Source organism: Colletotrichum graminicola, assembly GCF_000149035.1.
Source record: "Colletotrichum graminicola M1.001 genomic scaffold supercont1.180, whole genome shotgun sequence".
Classification (NCBI taxonomy): Eukaryota; Fungi; Ascomycota; class Sordariomycetes; order Glomerellales; family Glomerellaceae; genus Colletotrichum; species Colletotrichum graminicola.
In genome coordinates this window covers 1-21663 of record NW_007361184.1, presented here as the reverse complement: position 1 = coordinate 21663, position 21663 = coordinate 1, and the positions used below count along the sequence as shown (strand labels likewise).

The 21663-nt window shown below is 39.0% G+C and overlaps 4 protein-coding genes across 4 annotated transcripts; 2 read left to right on the top strand and 2 right to left on the bottom strand.

Annotated features, from left to right (window-relative positions):
• Window positions 1–5780: 5780 nt before the first annotated feature.
• On the top strand, window positions 5781–8453 carry GLRG_11908 (uncharacterized protein; the record flags this gene model as incomplete). Its single annotated transcript, XM_008102587.1, has 1 exon — window positions 5781–8453. One exon carries the CDS (start codon window positions 5781–5783, stop codon window positions 8451–8453), a length of 2673 nt encoding a protein of 890 aa, XP_008100778.1.
• Window positions 8454–8948: 495 nt separating this feature from the next.
• Window positions 8949–11570, bottom strand: GLRG_11907 (RNA recognition domain-containing protein 2; the record flags this gene model as incomplete). Its single annotated transcript, XM_008102586.1, has 10 exons — window positions 8949–9094; window positions 9151–9265; window positions 9316–9395; window positions 9452–9495; window positions 9548–9576; window positions 9703–9733; window positions 9796–9917; window positions 9965–10819; window positions 10874–11047; window positions 11103–11570. 10 exons carry the CDS (start codon window positions 11568–11570, stop codon window positions 8949–8951), a joined length of 2064 nt encoding a protein of 687 aa, XP_008100777.1.
• A 1664-nt stretch (window positions 11571–13234) lies between these two features.
• GLRG_11906 (uncharacterized protein) lies at window positions 13235–16109 on the top strand (the record flags this gene model as incomplete). The annotated part of the gene is made up of 10 exons (XM_008102585.1): window positions 13235–13285; window positions 13352–14362; window positions 14423–14554; window positions 14616–14717; window positions 14771–14880; window positions 14933–15068; window positions 15143–15435; window positions 15516–15672; window positions 15725–15978; window positions 16031–16109. 10 exons carry the CDS (start codon window positions 13235–13237, stop codon window positions 16107–16109), a joined length of 2325 nt encoding a protein of 774 aa, XP_008100776.1.
• A 389-nt stretch (window positions 16110–16498) lies between these two features.
• Window positions 16499–17699, bottom strand: GLRG_11905 (histone-like transcription factor and archaeal histone; the record flags this gene model as incomplete). Its single annotated transcript, XM_008102584.1, has 5 exons — window positions 16499–16528; window positions 16583–17251; window positions 17321–17374; window positions 17472–17485; window positions 17615–17699. 5 exons carry the CDS (start codon window positions 17697–17699, stop codon window positions 16499–16501), a joined length of 852 nt encoding a protein of 283 aa, XP_008100775.1.
• Between the last annotated feature and the right edge of the window lie 3964 nt (window positions 17700–21663).

Sequence of the window (21663 nt, the reverse complement as noted above, 5' to 3'; positions counted from 1 at the left end):
TTTCTTTTTATATATAACTTTAAATATTAATTAAAGTACTATAGCTAATTTAAGCCTTTTTTATTTATTATTTATTTATTTTTAAATATTATAATAAAAATAACTATAACTTACCCTTAATTACTAAGCTATACTATTTTTATATTTAAATATCTTTTAGAGCTTATAATAACTATTTTAAATATAGTTTAGCTTATTATAAAGCTAGTCTTATTATAGCTATAAATATCTAACTTTTTAATACTATATTTTATAATTATATTTACTATAAAAAACTATATATTTATTATATTAAGATTTTTATACTAAGCTTTCTTATAGTTATACTTTTAAACTAAATATATTTAGAGCTTTAGTACTTATCTAATAAAGTTCAAGGTATAGTGCTTACTAACTAGTAATATATTATAGTTAGTAAGTAGTTAATTAGTTATTTCTTTAATACTACTAAGCTAAAAAAAACTAATTAGGAATTTAAGGTAAAAATAAACTTAACTAGCTTCTTCTTTTTAAGTTCTATTAAATTCTATAAGTTAGCTATAGTATTACGTTATAAAGGTTTATTATTAAGATAGTTATATAATATAAAGAAAGGTACTAAATAGATATATACTATAGCTTAAATACTAGTTTTATAAGGTCTTTAGATAGCTTTAATAGCTAAAAGTAATTAGGCTTTATTATTTAGTAAATATATTATTTTTAATAGTTAGACGTATAGTAAAAAGAAAAAAAGACTATAATTATATAAAAGTATAAGTAGTGTACTACGCCTGTTAATAGACTATTTTAGTATTACTAAAAGATTAATTAGTTTAGACACTAAGTGCCTAAAATACACTATATATAGCCTTATAAAAAGTAACTAGGCTAACCCCTTATAATTACCCCCCTTTTAATATAACGCGTCCTAAGTTACTTTAGGCCTACGTGCACTAGCGCTAGTAACTATACGCTAAAGCATAAGGTTATATTAACCCTAAAGGCCCTAGGCGCCTAGCACCTAGTAATAACAGCTAGGGGACCCCTAGCTAGCGCTAGGCTTACCTATTATATATTAGTCCCTCTAAGCCTAACGTAAGCTGCCCCTTATTTATACCTAGCTAACTAATCTATAGCTAGCTGCTAATTAATGACCTCTAGCCCCTTAAGGCCTACACTAAAGAGAGTCTTAATAGGTAGGATTTAAACCTAGCCCCTATTAACAGCTAGAAGACCTACTTAGTGCCTAAATAATTATAAAGGTATAGGTAGTGTGCTACGCCTGTTAATAGACTATTCTAGTATTACTAAAATATTAATTAGTTTAGGCACTAAGTGCCTAAAATACACTATATATAGCCTTATAAAGGGTAACTAGGCTAACCCCTTATAAATTATAGTAGACTAATTACTTTACCTATTTAATTAACTTACTTATTATATATATAATAGTAACCTTATTATAGAGATATTTATAAATATAATTCTTAAGAACTAATTAGAGCTACTATAAATAATTAATAAAAGAATTACCTTTTTTTATATTACTTTACTAATTTATAGTAGCTTATAGTAGTAGTTACTATAAAGTTAACTATAAATTAGTATTAGTTTTACTAAGTTAGTAATATAGCTAACTATATATATTAACAGATAATAATAAATAATAAAGGTAAATACTAGTTCTAAATTATATATAAAGAAGAAAAACTATTATAAGATTATATAGTAAATTAACTATATAATATCTTTATAAATCTAGTAGATCTATAGTAAATTAGCTATAGTTATTCTAGCTATTCTAGTGTTAATCTATACTACTAATATCTAGGTAATAATTAATATTATAATAATTATATTATAAAAAGGCTTTTAACTAGCTAAGCTATAATTAGTTAGTAGTTAATAGTTAAGAGACTAAGGCTTTAAGAAGGAGAATAATTCTTAAAGTACTAAGATAAGACTATAGTTAATCTATTATAGGACTCTAGTAATTAATTAGTAACTATTTACTATTTAATTATACTAAATAGAAATAATAGTTTAGACTCTCTAGCTAAAATTCTAGTTTAAAAAATAGACCTATTATCTATATCTTTCTACTTATAGCTAGAGATTTAATAAAGAAAATCTAAATCTAATATAAGTGTTAACGTACCTATATAGTAAGTTACAGATTATAGTAAGTTATATACTTCCTTATTATACCTTAAAGGGTGGTTTTTTAACTATTTATTAAAAATTAAAAGCTTAACTAAAATAGATATAACTTTCTATATAGCTTTTAATAAGACTTATAAAGCGATATTAAATCTCTAGAAAATATTATCCTACTTATTATAAGGGAATAAACTCTAAGCCTTATTAAGTACTTTAGATAAGGGTTTTTCTACTACTATTAAGACAATATTTTCTAGAGATTTAATACTACTTTATAAGTCTTATTAAAAGCTATATAGAAAGTTATATCTATTTTAGTTAAGTTTTATTCTTTAATAAATAGTTAAAAAACCACTCTTTAAGGTATAATAAGGAAGTACTTCACTTACTATAATCTATAACTTACTATATAGATATATTAAGGACTTTTAAGTATAGTAAATATATATATATATATATATATATATACTAGCTTATATAGTATATATAAATATATATAAAAATATAGTTTAGACTAAACCTATTTCTTAATATTTAGTAATATTTTTATTTTCTTTATAAGAAGTAAATCTAGTTTTATATTAAAGCTATAAAAAGTTAATTTCTAGTATAAACACTAATATATATTATATTTTATCTAGAGAAAAATATAATATAAATATAAAGTATACTAACTTAAATATATTAATATATAGGTATTAAAAGTAAAAACTATATTAAGAAACCTTTATAATAATCCTTAGATCTATACTATATATTATAAAAGTATAAGTAGTATACTATACCTATTAATAAACTATTTTAATATTACTAAAAGATTAATTAGTTTAGGCACTAAGTACTTAAAATACACTATATATAGCCTTATAAAAGTAACTAGTTACTAAACTACTTATAATTACCCCCCTTCTAATATAACACGTCCTAAGTCACTTTAGGCCTAACGTATATAATAAGTAAGCACACTAGATAAGTAAGTGCGCTACTAAACTATAACTATCTAACTATCTAACTTTTCTTTTTTATTCCTCTACTAATAATAATAAAATTAACTTATAATAAAGCCTAGGTATAGCTAGCCGTCTAAGCGTATAAAAAAGATCTAAAACTTAGTATTTAAGCTATAGTAAAGATATATAACGTTAGTTATAATTTAGTAACATGTTAATTAAAGGGTATACTATTATAATATAATATTATACCTAACTTATAGAATTTAATAAAACTTAAAGAGAGAAAGCTAGTTAAGTTTATTCTTAACCTAGATTCCTAATTATTTTCTCCCTACCTTAGTAGTATTAAAGAAATAGCTAATTAACTACTTACTAACTATAATACGCCTCTAGTTAGTAAGCACTAGGCCTTAAACTTTATTAAATAAACACTAAAGCTCTAAATATATATTTTTTATAAGTATAACTATAAGAGGGCTTAATATAAAGATCTAGACGTAATAAATATATAGTTTTACCTTATAGTAAATATAATTATAAAATATAGTATTATAAAGTCTAATATCTATAACTTTAATAAGACTAGCTTTATAATAAGCTAGATTATATCTAGAATAGTTATTATAAGCTCTAAAAGATATTTAAATATAAAAATAGTATAGCCTAGAAATTAAGAATAAGTTATAGTTATTTAGGCTATTAGTTTATCTAGTTATAGCGTCTTACTATATATTATTATTAAAAGTAAAAATCTTTTTTTTACTTAGTATATAAAATCTAGTCTTTTACCTAACTAGGTTATTATAATATCTAAAAATAGATAAATAATAAATAAAAAAGGCCTAAATTAGTTTTAGTACTTTAATTAATATTTAAAGTTATATATAAAAAAGAAATATTACTTTTTTATTATTAATAAGTATAAAAGTTACTATTTTATAAACTTTAAGCTATATTATAAAGAAAATAATATTATTACCTTTTATATACTACTTTATTTATTTTATTTACTTTAGCCTTTAGATATTAGGTGTTTTAGGCCTTTAAAGCTAGTATATAGTTAAGAAATTAAGGATAAAATATAATAAAGTAATACCTATATTATAAAAAATAACTTTTTTTTAGTATTTTATAACGCCTTTAAGTAAGCTCTTATAAAAGTAAATATTTAAGAAGGCTTTAGAGGGGTAAGGCTTATCCTTTTAAGTCTAAAAAGTATACTATTAAAGCTAGATATTAAGTTATATACTTTAACACCTCTAGGATCCCTTCTAATAACACTACTAGCTTAGACTTTTTAGACACTATATAATATAATAAAGATATTTTCTTAAGGAACTCTTATTAAGGATTACTTTATTAATTATCTAGATAGCTCCTTAATATATAGATTAATAGCTACTAAGTATATTCTTAAAGGAGCGTTAAGAATTATATATAAGAATACTTTATTAAAGGCTAAAGTTAAAACCTTTTATAAAAAAAATAACCTACTTAACTAATATAAAAAAGTAAAAAAAACTTATCTAAAGTAAAAAAGAAGTCTTAGTGTAGCTAATATATAGGATATTTAGTTATAAAGAGAGGTAATAACCTAGATTAAGGAGGAAACACGTTAGAGTAGTAGTTATAGATTAAGGACAGAAACAGGTAAATAGTAGTATAGCACCTATAGGAACGCTAGACATAATACGTAAACATACTAGTTTAATAAAGAAATATCTAAAGAATAGGATTCTAAGTAGTTTAAATTAATTTTATTATTTTATAGTTACTTCTTAGTTGTATTTATAAGGTAGCTATAATTAGGTGGCGCACTTGCTTGTCTAGCGCGCTTGCTTATTATATACGTTATATATACTAGTACTAGTAACTATATACTAAAGCATAAGGTTATATTTACCCTAAAGGCCCTAGGCACCTAGTACTTAATAATAGCTAAGGGACCCCTAGCTAGTACTAGGCCTACTTATTATATATTAATCCCTTTAAGCCTAATATAAGCTACCTCTTATTTATACCTAGCTAATTAATTTATAGCTAACTAGTTACTAATTAATAAATACTAGCCTCTTAAGGCCTATACTAAAGAGAGTATATAATAGTTAAGATTTAAACCTAGCACCTGTCTAGCTAGAAGACCTACTTAGTGCCTAAATAATTATAAAGGTATAAGTAGTATATTATACCTGTTAATAGACTATTTTAGTATTACTAAAAGATTAATTAGTTTAGGTACTAAGTGCCTAAAATACACTATATATAGCCTTATAAAGGGTAACTAGTTACTAAACCCCTTATATATATTAAATATAGAATTTATTATTTTAAGTTAAGTCTTATAATTACTATATTTAAAAAAATATAAGTCTTTATATAAAATACACTTTTTACTTTTTACTTATAGCCCTTAGCTATATATATATATTTTTATAGTTATTATAACTATTAATCAAGTATTAATAATTATAATTAGGTAATAGTTAACTTTAATACTTTAATAAGTAATAACTTTACGTAATAAGATTTTCTATTCTCTCCTTTTATTTTCTAACACTACTTTTTTGTCTAGTACTATGTTCTTATGCGGCCTATTATCCCCCTGAACACGATAAACACTTGGTGTAATGACCGAATGCTTGGAGCCGATTTTGCCAGCGCCGTTGTCGAATCTGGCACGACAATATGACGCGGATTTGTCGTCGCCGTTATCCTTCCAGACGCCTACCGATCCTCTTGTTGGCACTGGTCGTTCATTGTGCCCAAGTATTGTGCCAAGCGTCGAATATCCTTGATGGCCAGGCGTCCGTCTGCGAATTCAAGACTATCAACTACATTACCCATACACTACCGCAACAGTGTTTAAAAACAAGCTGGCCGGGCCAGAAGGGACCTAATGAAAGTGTACATCCCAATATCGATGATCCGCGGGCCTCACCTGACGACTCTACAAATCCCTTTGGTGGTCACCACAATGCGCCTGGACCAAGCCCTTCAACAACCGGTCTCTCCACAGATGCGACGGACGACAATGACCCCACACCGAGACCGTTCATGTCATTTGAGGACTGGAAAGAAATGATGTTGCGCAAGGCCGGACAAGACCCCTCGGATCTCAAGTCTCGAAAGTCACTAGATCGTACGATCGAAGCCGAAAGGGTCGCAAGGAGCTCAGGTCTAGACAGTATTGGGGATGATGGAGAGATTGATCTGAACTTCGACGTCGTGTCAGAAAAAATCAGCAACATCGCATCTGCTCCCCAGGCAACGCCGACAGAAATTGCAGCGTCCGAGCTACAGCAAGAACCAGTGCTCTATGACGACGGTCGGACTCAATACTACCGAAGCAAGGATGCAGGAAAGACCTGCAAAGAAAGGTTCTCTTATTCCTCCTTCGACGCTGGCGCGACAGTGCTGAAAACCAACAAAGGGGCAAAGAATGCAAAAGCCATACTCGTTGAGAACAAGGACTCGTATATGCTGCTGGAGTGCTCAGCCGAGAACAAATTTGTCATTGTTGAGCTCAGTGACGATATTCTGGTTGACACGGTTGTACTGGCCAATTTCGAATTCTTTTCAAGCATGATACGGCACTTCCGGGTCAGCGTAAGCGACAGGTATCCTGTCAAAGTCGACAAGTGGAAAGACCTGGGCACCTTTGAGGCGAAGAACTCTCGTGACATTCAACCTTTCCTTGTTCAGAACCCCTTGATCTGGGCAAAGTATGTCAGGATCGAGTTTCTGACTCACTACGGCAACGAATTCTACTGCCCGGTCTCCCTTCTTCGTGTCCATGGCACGCGGATGTTGGAATCATGGAAGGACCAAGAGACGCCTGCTGAGGATGAAGATGTGGATGAGCCAGCGACTGAGGTAATTGGACCTGCGCAAGATAACACCATTGGCGACACTGTTGAAAGGCAAGATAACACAACGACATCGCCTCGCGGTGGGGCAGCAATAGAGGTGGAACCCGCCGTTTCGGTAGATCCGCTGATGCCTATACATATATTCCGTCTTTCCGGGGATGAAAACGCCACCTGTTTGTCATCGGCTGCCTCCACCTACATATCAAACGGAAGCTCAGCGAGCGCAGGATCGCTAAGCAAGACGCAGGGCGACTCGGATCATGCCACAATTCAGATCAGATCTGGTATGGAAAGGCTCTTCGACCAGATTCCCGAGGAAGAGTTTTCTGCCTCGACGACTGATGGTCGCCACACTGAAGGAAACACAGTGCCGTTACCTGTCACGTCTGGTTCTTCGGCCACATCTCAAAGTAGCGTTAATTTGGATATGAAGGCTGGGGGGGCGAGTGAGAACTCCAACGGTGGTGCATCTGCCACAAGAGTACCTTCGCAAGCCACCACACAGGCTCGGAACAAGAACAACTCAACCGCGGCACCGGCATCTCCCACTGTTCAAGAAAGCTTCTTCAAGGCAGTCAGCAAGCGTCTTCAATATCTCGAGTCCAACGTGTCATTGTCACTCAAGTACATCGAGGAACAGTCTCGGTCTCTGCAAGCTACTCAACTGTTGGCCGAGAGAAAACAACTGTCCAGGATAGACCTTTTCCTAGACAGCCTTAATCATACTGTGCTTTCAGAACTGCGGACCGTTCGTCAACAGTACGATCAAATCTGGCAGTCCACCGTCATCGCGCTGGAGAGCCAGCGGGAGCAGTCACAAAGGGAGACGGTGGCTCTTAGCTCTCGGCTTAACATTCTCGCCGACGAGGTTGTATTTCAGAAGCGAATGGCAATTGTACAGGCGATTCTACTCCTGTCCTGTCTTATACTTGTCATATTCTCTCGAGCCATGACTCAGCCCATCCTGACAGGCTCCTTTGACTTGGGACGATCGCCGAGTCGCAACAACCGGCTGCCTAGTTCTTCCCTAGATCGTGGCCTTGGAGGTGCGTACATCCCTCGTTATGACAAGTTTGGGCGGCCGTTAGACAACGACCATACTGGTGAAGTCGAACTATCCGACAGGAATCCGGATATGCATCGGCCAATACCAGAAGCATCGACCCGGCTTCTCACGCCGGCATCAGAGGCTCGGTACAGCCACCGCCCAGATACGGCCATGACACCGGAGCTACTCCCGGTCGAAGAGTTCATGGAGAGTGACCCCGACAGTAGCTACCGCGAGTCTTCGCCCGATTCTGATATTCGCTCTCCTGCGGACGAGACATTTGAAGTGAATAACTCCGGGCAGACTGATCATGAGTACCCATCGGAGACTCAAGGTCAAACGACAGCGGCCTTGGCAGATTCTGTTTCTATGTATACCCGTGGCTCCCTTTCTTCTACGCTCCGCAAACCACTCCCGGCGTTACCTGAGTATCCACACTGAGAACCACCAGCCCGATATGGCACCTTGAATACATTGCAGCTTTAGGTCAGCTAGTCAACTAGCATTATCGTTGGTTGGGCCTTGCATCGCCACCGCCAATGGTCGATTATCCTTGCTAGCGGGCATCTTTATACACCATATCGTTTAATCATCATGTCCTCCGTGGATGGGATCGACTGTAGGCCTAAGAGAGAAGCGGTCCGTCGATGATGGCTAGTTCCCTCGATGAAACACAAGCAAAGGGTGAAGCGGTGTGGATGGTTCACAAGAAGGTCTTAAACGAACGCAGCCATTATATCCCAGTAGTGTCTAGCAAGGCATTGATGATTACACGTTGATGACGCTTTCAGAAAGCTCCTGTATATGTAGCAAGCAAAGCTTAAGCCCGTTAAGTGGACAAAACCTTGAGGGTGTGCAAATCTTCCACAGTAGTATAACGACCTCGGTTGCTTCTTCCTCCGTAATCTCTTCCAAGTAGTGTCGATCAAGTGTCTTTCACTGTGAGTGGTAAATGTACAGCTGCATCGAGGCATCTAAATCATGCTCCTCGAGCGCAGCCAGTCTTGTGCCTCTGTCATACTGGGAACGCCTGCGACGCTGCTCGTCACGGAAATGTTGTCCAGCGTTGGGCGTGAAAAGGCCTGTATGGCAATGATCAGCGGAGTTTGTTGTGCGGCATGATTTAAAGACATCGTACCAACGTGCTCAGCATTTTCGCAGCTGCGCTTCATTTTGGACTGGTTGTCCGGCTGGGGAAATGGCTCCTCTTCTCCTGCCAGTCCAGGGACGGGTCCGTTGGAAGTGTAGAACAACTACGCTTATGTCAGTTTCACAGTTCTCGTTGTGCAGCGTAAGGCCGTACCTTAGGACGATAGTGCGCAGCTTCCAGCATCACGGAGCTGTTCCTGAACTTCTGGACAAGGCAGTCTTTGCCCTGGATGGCTTTGGGGCCATGTTAGCTTGCGTTTTGACCCGACCTTTTGCATTACAATACTTACTGGCGTATGAAATCTCAGCGACCTTGTCGCTCTTGAAGCAATTCCTGTCATCGTTTCAGCAAAGCATATGCGGTCAGGCAGAAAATAGTAGCCTACCATCTTTGGTTGCCCCTGGTATTGACAAACTGGGTTCCTATAGTCAGCTCATTCTTGCAAATAAGGGCAGTTCTTGCTCACATCAATGATATCCAGGGGCTGGTGAGGGATTGATTAGCAGACACTCATCGTAATCTCGAGGAAAAGAGACTTACGTCAACGAAATTGATGAACGCATATCCGACACTTGAGGGCGCACAATATTAGTTCAATCTCATCTTGTTGCAACAAGTGGGGTGAGAACATACTTGCAATCGTTCGCAAAGTCGATCCGTAGATACATGAAGTCATACTTACCCCAGCTGGACTCGTCGACAATTCTCTTGAGCATCGCCTGATCGACCTTGTTCGGAATATTCCGGAGCATGATCTGGCTTTGTCAGTCAGGAGCATGACTTATCAAGCTTTCTATCTCACCGTCGTGCGGACATCTATTCCCTCCCGAATACGATTCACATCGACATGGTTGTGGTGACTCGCTACGTTATAGTAGGGCGATCTATTGACTCGAGCTGCGCCCTGCCTGCGAGACTCGTTCCTGGAGATGGGCGACATAGAACCTGTAGCCGACACGGTATGTGAAGAATGAGAGAACACAGGGCCGGAAAACTGGTATGCGGTTGGACTGGACATAGCAGGTGCCGATGGCAAACGTTGACCTTCGTTGAGCAAGTAGGGACCATGAGGTTGAAATTGCGGTTGACAGAGAATCGGCCACATGGCGAAGGGAGGGACCTGAATACCAAAGGGCGAGTAGGGGGGGTTGGGCCCGGACATGGAGGCACTATGAGGCACCATGTGCATTTGAGGGGCTGGTTTAGACAAAGCCAATGCCTGCAGGGTGTTGTTCAAATCGCCAGACATGCCGTGGCTGAGACTGTCGGGCGTTGCAACTCTATCCTGGGCCATGTGAGAGATGTCACTGGATTCCACGAGCGAGAGTGTCATGTGTGCTCCCTGGTCAATGGTCAGGTTTTGCTCGGGATGAAGGACGTATATGTCAGATAGGCTGTGGGCACTCACCTCGACGAGTTTGTTGTCAAAAGAAACCACTGCGGATGCGGCTCTAGATGGATCATGGAACTGACTGAAGGCCCTGAATACCGAGGGATCGTAGCTATGCTGCACATAGAATGCAGAAAGCTGACCTTGTGAGTCTAGCATACGTTTGATGACCGCTTCAGTACGAGACACATCCAACAAACCCGGGGGGCTGGCCACAACAACCACAGATACCCAGAGGTCGAGGTTGTTGGACTCTCGATGTACATGCTGTATAGAAATTAGTGATCAGATTTCACACGAAGGGTGTGAAAGGGGACACACCTCGTAGAAATCACCATCCGACAGATAGTCGGCTTCGTAACCGGCTCCCACTCGGTGTATGTTGTCGCGTACAAGGACCGCATCGCGGATATCACTAAACTGAACGTAGAGTTTACCTCCCTTGCACTGAATCTGAGTCGGCTCCTGGACCGAGAGTCCAAGACGCTGCAGTTTCTGCTTGCTGTTAGTATGTTTCCCTGAAGACTCACATTGCAGATGGATGCCTTACCGCGAAACATGCATTCAGGTCAGCAATGCCGAGATTTCGGCCCGGTGAACAAACGCTGAGACTTCGAGATAGTTCAGCCTCATACTTCTGGCCTGGCAAGAGTGATTGCTGGTTGCGGTCAGGGGTGGGGTGGTTTCTGTTCTTCTCCGGAGTGCACGAGAAAGGCTGGAAGGTCGAGGCAGTCGGCGACAGCTTCTGATGGCCGGAGTTAGGTTTTACGGCGATGAAAGGATCTTTCTCGGCACTAGACGTGACACTTCCGAATGCACTTGTAGAGTACCTGGAAGGAGTGGTTTCTAGTGAATCTTGTGATGTGGACTTCAAGAGACGAGAGGATCTTGTTGATCCTCCCTCCGGAGAGAATGCGGTCAATCTCGTGTCTGGTGTACCTTTGAAGGACTCGGCACCTCCAATGGAGGAACGCGGCGAAGATGGATTGAACATATCTGTCTCTCGACTATGGGCCATGCCGTCTGTGTCTCGAGTTGATTGTTGTTAAGTGCCTGGCCGAATTAGCACATGAGACTTTGCTAGGAACGTGACAATTTGGAGCTAGCAGGTAGAACTTCGAAGATAGAGCTGCGTGGAAGGAGGGGAACTGACTAGAAAAGATATGATTATGAGTTCAACGTCGAACAATGAACAACAACAGTACCTCGAGCTTTGAGGTTGATCACACGCAGCTATGGCTTACACTAAACGGACTTGACGTCAAGGGGTACCAGTCAGCCGTGAATCGAAAACAAGTGTAATGCCTGGGACGAAAGGTAGGATATGCGTGACAATGAATAGACGAGGGGGGGTAGGGAGGTTACAGAGAAACAGCGTTCGTAGAGGTTGCAGAAGTGTAGAACAGGCGGTCTACTGGCGTCGCGGTTGATTGAGTTCGACTGAGCCACCTCGAGGTTCAAACGGTGCGCTTGTAAGAAGGTAGCTCGACGGGGGTGGGACAAGGCAGAAGGTTGGTATTGGGTTAAGTAAAAGCGACAATGAAGTGAAGATGCATGGGCGAGAAGAAAGCAGGGCAGTGAATATTGCTACGCACCAGGAGAGAGCGTGTTGTTCGTGTCGGGTGGTCTGGGGAAGGCGCCGTGAAATGGAAGGCAGCAACGGGGAAGAGCTGACTTACGAACGCCTGAGTAGGTAGATGAAGATGAGTGGAAAGTACGTTCAACTCCTCCTTCCTCGTCTATTACCAATAATTATTCTTGACATCGAGCTGTCTGCGGCAGTTACGCGGCCTGGAAGTGGGCACCTCACAGTTCTGTCACTTTCTACCTTCCTCGCCTGTTTCCCTGGCTTTCCTGTAATGTCTCTCGTCGTACTGCATCGCGAGGCTGTCACGCCCTTCCTCGTCATGTCATTCCTTTTCTCTTTCTTGCTGCTTTTCTTTCCCCCGGCATATACTCCCTCTGCACCGTGAAGGGAAGACATGCAGACCAAGCCAGTTTGGCCAGCATTCCAATAAGAATCACACAATTGCAGGCCCATTAGGGTTCCTTCGCTCTTACCAAGGAGGTGCAATATGATATTTATTTGGATCACTGGGCAACGAGAACATCTTGTTAATATTCATGGGCTCTAGAGTGGAATCAGACAAGATGTCATTTTCGAACGGGAAATTAAAAGAGGACACGGCCAAAATATAAGTATCGTCTGAATTTTCAGGTAAAGCAGCTTAAATAGACATGGGCAGATGGAAACTGTTGAATGTCGTCTGTTTTCGGCAGCTGTCCCCCTTCTGCATGTAGTCATTGATTGCTATGGTGCATGGCGACGAGTTTCGCCCGGATAGACAGGGGTCTTACATGTGGGCATATGCATTACCTACATAGTGGTACCGAGCCAGCCAAGACCCACTAAAGAGGCTCATCAGCTGCTGTCACTCCACCAAACCGAGCTAACATGCATGTTGTCTTGTCCGCCGACATCACCATTCCATTTGGCGCAACCTCACCCATCCAACATTAATCCGGCAGGTTTCTGTCTTTACACCACCTTACCTCACCATAACGAGGTCAAAACAGTGGCAATAGATCGGTCGCATATGACTTCATGACCTGATTCTGCTGAAAATTGCATCCATATTGAGGTCAACGAGCCGCCGAGGATTGTCAAGATCATGGCCCAAGATGCCTCGACGTCCGCAGACCTATGATGACTACGGCACAGCCGTCCAGCAGGTTCCTCTCCATTATCAGTTACGATTCTTCATATTAGTTTTAGATAGCTGACTTTGACTCTTTCAGATCATCCTGACTTCGTCCGACACGGATTTCCTCGATCAACTGATCCCTGTCCTCAAAGATGCCTCCCACTCCAACCGAACCCCCTCGTTGATGCAAAATCTTGTCAGATATGCCGAGGATAGAGAATCAGATATTGAGAGGATAGGTCTGACGAAGCATGAGGAATTCCTGAGCTCAGTGAATCAACTCCAGGTCGTACGCGAGGGCACTGTCACGCTCACAGCAGAGATCCTGAGGCTGAATCAGTCAATCCAAGCAAGCACAGAGAAGCTTGCCGACCAAAAACAGGCTCTGGTAAATACAAGAGCTGTGAGACAGAATATTGCCGATGCATCCGACGCCTTGAACGAGTCTCTCAAAATATTGCATGCTGTCAACCATGCCCACGACCTGATCCGCAAAAAGAAGTACTACGCAGCACTCAAATCCCTCGAGGACCTGCAGAATGAGCATCTGATCCCGACACTTCAGAATAAATATGCCACACAGCACAAGCTGGCTGATGTTATTCAAAAGTCAATACCGGCGTCTCAGAAAACTATTTCCGAAGCTGTCATGACAGACCTCAATACCTGGCTGTTTCGCATTCGTGAAACCTCGCAGTTCCTCGGCGAGGTTGCCTTCTATCACACCGAACTTAGAAGGGCGAGGCAGAGGGAACGCGTGGAGCGTGACATTTATTTGAACAACTTCAGACTCAACTCGTCTATTGAGCTGGTCTTCGATGAGAGCGAAGAGTTTGACGTGCTTGACAACGAGGAGCTGCAGGTTGACTTTACCCCGTTGTTTGAATGCCTGCACATCCACGACGCCTTAGGTCAGAGCGACAAGTTCCGTGCCGAGTATGCCACCACTCGCCGACAGCAGAAAGACTTGCTATTGCCAAGTACGGTTGGGCTTGTTGCAGATGACGAAACTTCACTCAGTAGTTTGCTCGAAGGCATCGCCGGCTTTGCCATCATCGAAAAAGCGACTATGCGACGTGTTCCTCATCTTCGCTCTGCTGTTGATGTAGGTTCATGGTCTCCAGATACTTATCTATTGTTGACGTGGCTGCTAACACACGATGAGGTGGACGAGCTCTGGGATTCAATGTGCCATACGGCCATCACTCTCACCTCGCAGGCGCTAGATGAAGTAAGCAATGCTGAGATTCTACTCAAGATCAAAGGCGTGATAGCCTTGTTCATCCAAACCATGGAGGTAGGGCCTCCCCTATTCCCTGATCACCCTGACGCTGGCTCCTGAAACTGAAGCTCGACAGAGTTGGGGCTACTCTGTGTCCATGCTCGACAACTTTCTCCTCACCTTGTTCGACAAGTACGCCGAGCTCCTCAAGCGCCGGTTTAGCGAAGATTTTCAGGAGGTAAGAGTTTTACATTCCGCCTATGTGGTGCACCACGTAACTGATAAAACAAGATTGTGTCGACCGACGATTATATGCCCATGGCCATTAATACTCGGGAGGAGTACGAGAAGGTGGTGAACGTCAGCTGGTTTTCTCAAGACAAACCTCTAGAAGAACTCAGGTATAATTTGTACCCATGTGGCGACGTCAGTCTAATCCTAACGCTTATCCAGCTTCCCCTGCGTCTTGCCATTCTCGCAAATGTACCCGCTCTGTTGTATCGATATTCGAAACTTTCTGAACCAGTTTTACTTCTTCTCGGACGACCACTTCCAGCATCCCAATATCATCGACGATACACTCCGCAAGGTAATTAAATTAACGAGCTTAAGAATTGAAATACTTTGCCTAAGAAAATACACGGCTAACTTGACTATTCGCAGTCGCTAGATGAACTTTTGATAGAGAAAGTCTGCAAGTCACTTGTTGAAAGATTGAGCTCGCAGTATCTTGGGCAGATTGTACAGATTCTTATTAACCTGGAGCACTTCGAAGCTGCTTGCCAAGAACTTGAGCAGCTTCTTATCAGAGCAAGATCGTCCACATCGGCTGGCGGCCCTGTCACGCTCGTTGCTACAGAAGAGTTCCGTAACAACAAGAAGACGGCAGAGAAGCGAATCTTCGAACTTGTCAACTCCAAGATTGATGACCTTGTGGATACCGCCGAATATGACTGGTATGTATCGCCAAAGGGGGACAGGCCCGACCGCCAGTTTCAGAACTACACAATCGATACTAGCTGACAACATCGAATAGGATGGCAACCACAACGTCCCCTGGTCCAAGTAGTTACATGCAGACCATGACCCGATATCTCTCCAATATCATGAACTCCACACTTCTTGGCTTGCCAAGAGAGATCAAGGAGCTCATATACTTTGACGCTCTTAGCCATGCCGCCAATAAGATTCTTGTGAGTTTTGATATGCAGGCGTCAATGTCCCAGCCACTAAGACCTTCTGTAGGCGTTGCCACTATCCCCTGATGTCAAACATATCAATACCAATGCAGTCGCAGCACTTGCAAAGGATGTGCAGTACCTTACGGAGTTTGTTGACAGTCTCGAAAATGGAGCTATGCTCCGAGAGAACCTTGACGAACTCCAACAAACCATTAACCTTATGCAGTCCGACAACCACGACGAGTTCTTTGACATTTCCATCCGCAACAAGAAGTTTGGTCGTGTTGACGCCTTGAACGGACCCATGTTGCTAGAGAAGTACGTTCAGGCGTGCCACACTATCCGAAGTCAAGTACTGACCAGCATGCAGGCTCACTTCTAATGCCCAGGGCCCTACCCGCAGCGCTCCTCTTGCCAACTTCTCGTCTCGGTTTGGTATGATGAAGTAAGGTACATCTGCTTTGCAACAGCTACTGTATGGGTGTGACCACCTGCGAGGCGTTCAGGGAGGGCCATAGCTCCAACGTCACTATATTTCAAAGCTCACTACAGCCCAAAAAATCATCTGCATTTCTCTCACGGACATGATCGGACTGGCCACTATTTAGACCAGTCTCTTTACTCTGTACCCGGCCACTGCCATCTGGAGCACTTCATCCTCGGCCACTGGTCGACCTGACCGATACCGTTACATCATGATAGCTCTCGTCGCTAGTAATGCCTTCAACGCCGCGACGCCAGACCCAAATGGAAACAATATCCGTGCCTTTTCTCTTCAGCCTTGGCAGTCAAGGAGAGAGAAAGACATTCATTTTATGCAACTTGCAACTGAGCAATCCTACTCAAATTCCTCGGTGGACATGGGCGGCTAGGGGCAAGTTAATCGATCTGCGCAAGACACCCATAGCCTGAATCTACTCACCTGCTGGGGCTGCATCCCTCCGTATCCATACATGCCCTCGATCTCGCCATACATGGGTTGTTGAGCTTGACCGTAAGCAGCTGAGGGACCTGGCTGTACTTGACCAGGGTACATGTTGGGGTTCTGCCGGTAGTCCTGGTCGGGGCCAAGGGCATGGCCGGCAAGGCCGTAGTCGGTCGCGGCCATTGGATGGGAGGAGGAAGAGTGGTTAGCACCTTGTTGCAGGGAGCCGTGCTGACCCGGCATCTGAGAATTGGTTTGGGCCGGGACGCCTTGGGGAGTAGGGGCGGCTTGGCCGGTAGTCCTTTTAGCGTGGGACGAGGCCTCTTCTCGAGGAACGATGTCGATGAGGAAATCAAACATATCGGACTTGGCTAGCGCAGATGCGATATCAGATCGCTGCAGAGTCCTTCGCTTGTTCTCCTCGGCGTGAATCCAGGCGCGCATGGTGAGCTCAGTGATGAAGATGTCGCAGCCCTTGGCGAAGAGGATGGGCGCTTCAGCGGAGATCATCTTGACTTCTGGGTCAGCTTTCATGACCTTCTTTATGCGGGCCAACGGTAGCTGATGCAGCTTGTAATCGTGGTTGTCACTCTCCAAGTGGTTGATGGTCTGTTGCCAATAGGTTGTCAGGATGTCCTTATACTGTCCGGTCAACCCCTGATGAACCTGTTTTTATGGAAGCGCGTCAGCTCGTCGGGTCTTCGTGTCGATATGGGGACCAGGCAAGATACGCACGTTGGCCCATGGACCAGTGTAGAGTTCGGCAGGGGCGAAGCCTTGGGCGGAAAGCTATGTACGGACATGGTCAGTCGTGACGGTTAAATCAGTGGAAGCCAGCCGTTGTGGCGGTTGATCAAGAACAATAACGAGGCGAGAGAATACGAACCGCAGCGCTCGCACCTAGGCGATGGGAGTAAACGTTAGTACAATGTCAACATGATGAAAGTAACTAGAGGAAGAGCGTGCAGTGCACGCGCTACGCCGGAGATGACAAGGGAGTAGAGCGCTGTTTCTCTATTCGTTACTTACCATAATGACCGCCATGGGTTGTATCGTACACAGGCTGGGGACGGCCCTGCTGAGCATGGGAGCCAGACTGGTTCTGAGGATCCATCGCGATTTGTTTGATGGAGTCGCGCGCGTCGTGATTGCAAGCAGTCAAGTTCGATTGAGGCAAAGTAGCGTAGCGTGACGCGCGCCGCAAGTGTTGATCAAAGCTGTGGTGAGGTAAGGGAAGGTCCCTCTCAGTCAGGTTGGTTAAATGGCGAGTTGGGTTTCGTGAGGTGTCGCGAACGAAACGTTGCGTGGGGTCGGCGCAATGGTGTTTGCGCGAGCAAGGAACGGTGTTTGCTCTGTAGAAATACCCAGCTGTTCAGCTATAGGTACCCGACCACCAAATGTGGGAATTTTGGCTAAGCTCACTAGTACCTCAAGGTACCTAACGCCGCGTGATTGTCCAACAGTGTAGATTTAGCAGCAGGCGGTATAGTGTATACCCGTGCTTACCTACCTCGATCACTTTTAGCTCCTTTCCCTGTGTGGTAGCTGAAGCTTGGCAGAAATAAATCCAGGTACTGCTAAAGCCCAAACCGATTGCGCCATGATGGTCTGCGACAGACAGTAGCAATTCTAATGCCATGCAGCCTAAGAGGCAGAACTGATGCGATGGTAGACTTATTCGCCAACACTACATAGTGTTGGACACATTATAGAAGACAAGGCGGGCTCGAATGCCATCTCATCTGTCAGCAACCACGATAGCAGTGTATACGACCGGAATGACGACCAGGCACGCTAGCCAGTCAGCTAGGCAGTATCTCTTTAAGTACCTGTGACTTTCGCTGCGGCAGACCCTAGCGTAGCTGCAGCCTGGCTACGGCTTCAGTACTTATCTACTGAACACCTTCGACACAGGCTTCGGTGGTTGGGCAGCTATTGAAGGGTTCGCCGGCCAGCCTCTTGGAAACCTGACCGCCTTGTTTGCACTGAGTTTGTGATGCATTTTCCCTGACAAGGGTCGGTTTGTTCATACGTTGAAGGTGTCAACTACCAGTTAAGGGGCTGAGAGAGTCACAAGTATGAAGCAGTCACGTATTCGTTTACCCTCTGTGCCATGCAGCAAGGTGACGTGGCGAGGGGATGAAAGCTCACGATGTAACTCCAAGATTCGAAATCATTGCCAAGTACTACGGCTTTGCCTTTCCCTCCGTCAGACGTGCTGCCTTGAGGCTGGAGGTTGATTGAGGGCAGTCATTGTCCAACCAGCCACAGAACAGAGCCACAGCATGTAAGACTCCACTCTATGACTCAGACCACCCCCAAAGTCGGGCCACCCCTAGATAAGATAGGAAGAAAGGATAAGTACATTAACTTAGCTATTTTCAAGAATTACACATAAGTTAAAAAGAGCAAGAACTTATAATTAGTCTTTAATAAGACTTATATATAGTAAATAAACCTAGATTAATTCTTTATAAGTTTTTAGTAGCTTTATATAAGCTCTTATTTATATAAGTAGACAAGATAAAATAGATAGACTAAGATAGATATAATAAAATTAGTTATATATATATATAATAAGTAGGCTATCATAGTAAGCAGTCTGCTTTTTTTAATTCTATAGTATTCTTTTTAAATAATATTTCTCTTTATATAATAATATATTCTACTTTAATTAGAAGTTATATTCTTCTTATACTTTAAACTATTTAAAAAGACCTAGAACTATCTATATAAAAGACAGCCTTTATCTATAACGTTCTCTAAATTATACTATACAACTAAAGTAGTAGTTATGTTATATAACCTAAAAAATATGTAATTTTAATTATAATTACTATATCTAAATATATTAGTATATTAATTTGAAATATTTATACTTAAGGCTAATTTTGTTATAACTAAGTAGTAGACCTGCTTTTTAGGTTACTTAGAGGTTATAAACCTAGTTATCTTAGTAGTTAGGATACTATATTTATTACCTTATATAAGCTAAGAGGTATATATTTAATTTATATTACTATAAGTGTAAAAGGTAGACACTTAATAAAGTAGAGATACTCTTATTTACTTATAACTTTCGTAACTACTATATACTATAGCTAACTAACTTTAAAATAAATATAATATAATATATACTATATTTTAATATGTAAAGAACTTTATAATATAATAACTTTAAATAAAAATATAATTTTAGTATTAAATTAACTATTAAAAGGGCTTAGTTAAAGATTTTATAATTATATATAGCTAGTTTATACTTATATAAAACATAATTATAAAGTATAAGATATAAGATTATAATATTTATAATTTTAATAAAACTAGGTTACTAATAAGAAGATTATTATAATCTTTAATTATAAAAAATAACCTTATATAAAGTAGCTTACTAATTATAAATAGATATTTATTATTTAAGATATATTTATATATATATATATAGCTAGATAAAACCTTTAGATTTATATTATTATAGAATATAAATACTACTTTTTTTAGTACTAAAATAACTAATTCTTAGCTAAATATTATATCTATTAACATAAAAGTAAGTAAATAAAAAACAAGCTTAACTTAAATTAGTTAAACTATTTTAAGTAGTATATTAAGTCTTATATAAAAGATACTTATTACTTTTTAATTTTTAAAAGCTATAATAGCTATAAATTAATTAGATTTAATAACTATTATAAAAAGAACTATTACTTTATATCTCTTTTTGCTTATTATATAAGCTTTAGTCTTTTAATATAAGTTATTTTAGTATCTTAAAGCTTTTATATAGAAAGAAAATTAAAATTAATGATATAAATATAAATTTATATATTATAAAAATAACTTTTTCCTTACTTTTAAAGTAGTATTTTTTACCTTAATAAAAAAAGAAAGTATATAAGCTAGCTTTAGATACGCTAGTCTTATACTTTTTAACTTTAAAATTATTATTTCTTACTTAGATCTTAAGTTAAAAGTACTATTACTTACTAATTTATATTTATATAACTTAAGCTTATAAGATATAGAGATACTAACTATAGTACTAAAATATTTATAAAGTACTAGTTACTTAAAAAAAAAATTTTAAAAATATTAAAAAGACTTACTAATATTAATATATAATTACTAGTTATTACTAAAGTAGTAATATAGTTAACTATATATACTAGTAAGTAGTAATAAATAATAAAGGTAGATACTAGTTCTAAATTATATATAAAGAAGAAAACTATTATAAGATTATATAGTAAATTTACTATATAATATCCTTATAAATCTAGTAGATCTATAAAGAAATAATTATTAAATTTTCTTATAAATCTAGTAAATCTCATAATAAATTAGCTATAGGTACTTTAGGTATTATAAGTATTAATATATACTACTAATACTTAAGTAATAATTAATATTATAACACTAGTAACCTTCTAGAGTTCTAAAAATTTCCTTTATTTTCTACTTATTTATAAAGGGCTTAAAACGTAATAAAACAAAAAGCTAAAAAGTACTTAAGACATTTTATATATATAATATATATTATATATAAAAACTATTTACTTATTTATATCCTTAATTAACTATTTTAACTAATTAGTTTAGTACTTTATTTAGTAAAAGCTTTATAAATCTATTTACTAAGTTATTTCTTTTTATATTAATAAGATCTTATAGATCTTATATTACTTATATAACTAGTAAATTATAATAATATTAATTATAAGTTACTTCTTTTTAGTAGTATTAAGCTTTATAAAGTACTTATAAAAAAGTATAAGTTAATAAAAAGAATTATTAAGATTTATAATAACTTAAAGTAGTTAATAATTATTATAAGTATAGTACTAATTATATAAGTAATATTAGTACTAATAACTATACTATAGACCTTAAAGACTAATATACTATATATAACTTTTTATACTTTATTAAGCTAAAGTAACTAATATTACTAATAAGTATAAGTTTATTATTATTAGTAATAAGTTATATAATATTACTTTTACTACTAAGTATAATAATAAAGCTAAGTTATAAAACAAAACTATAGTTATTTTAAAATAATTTATAAATAAATA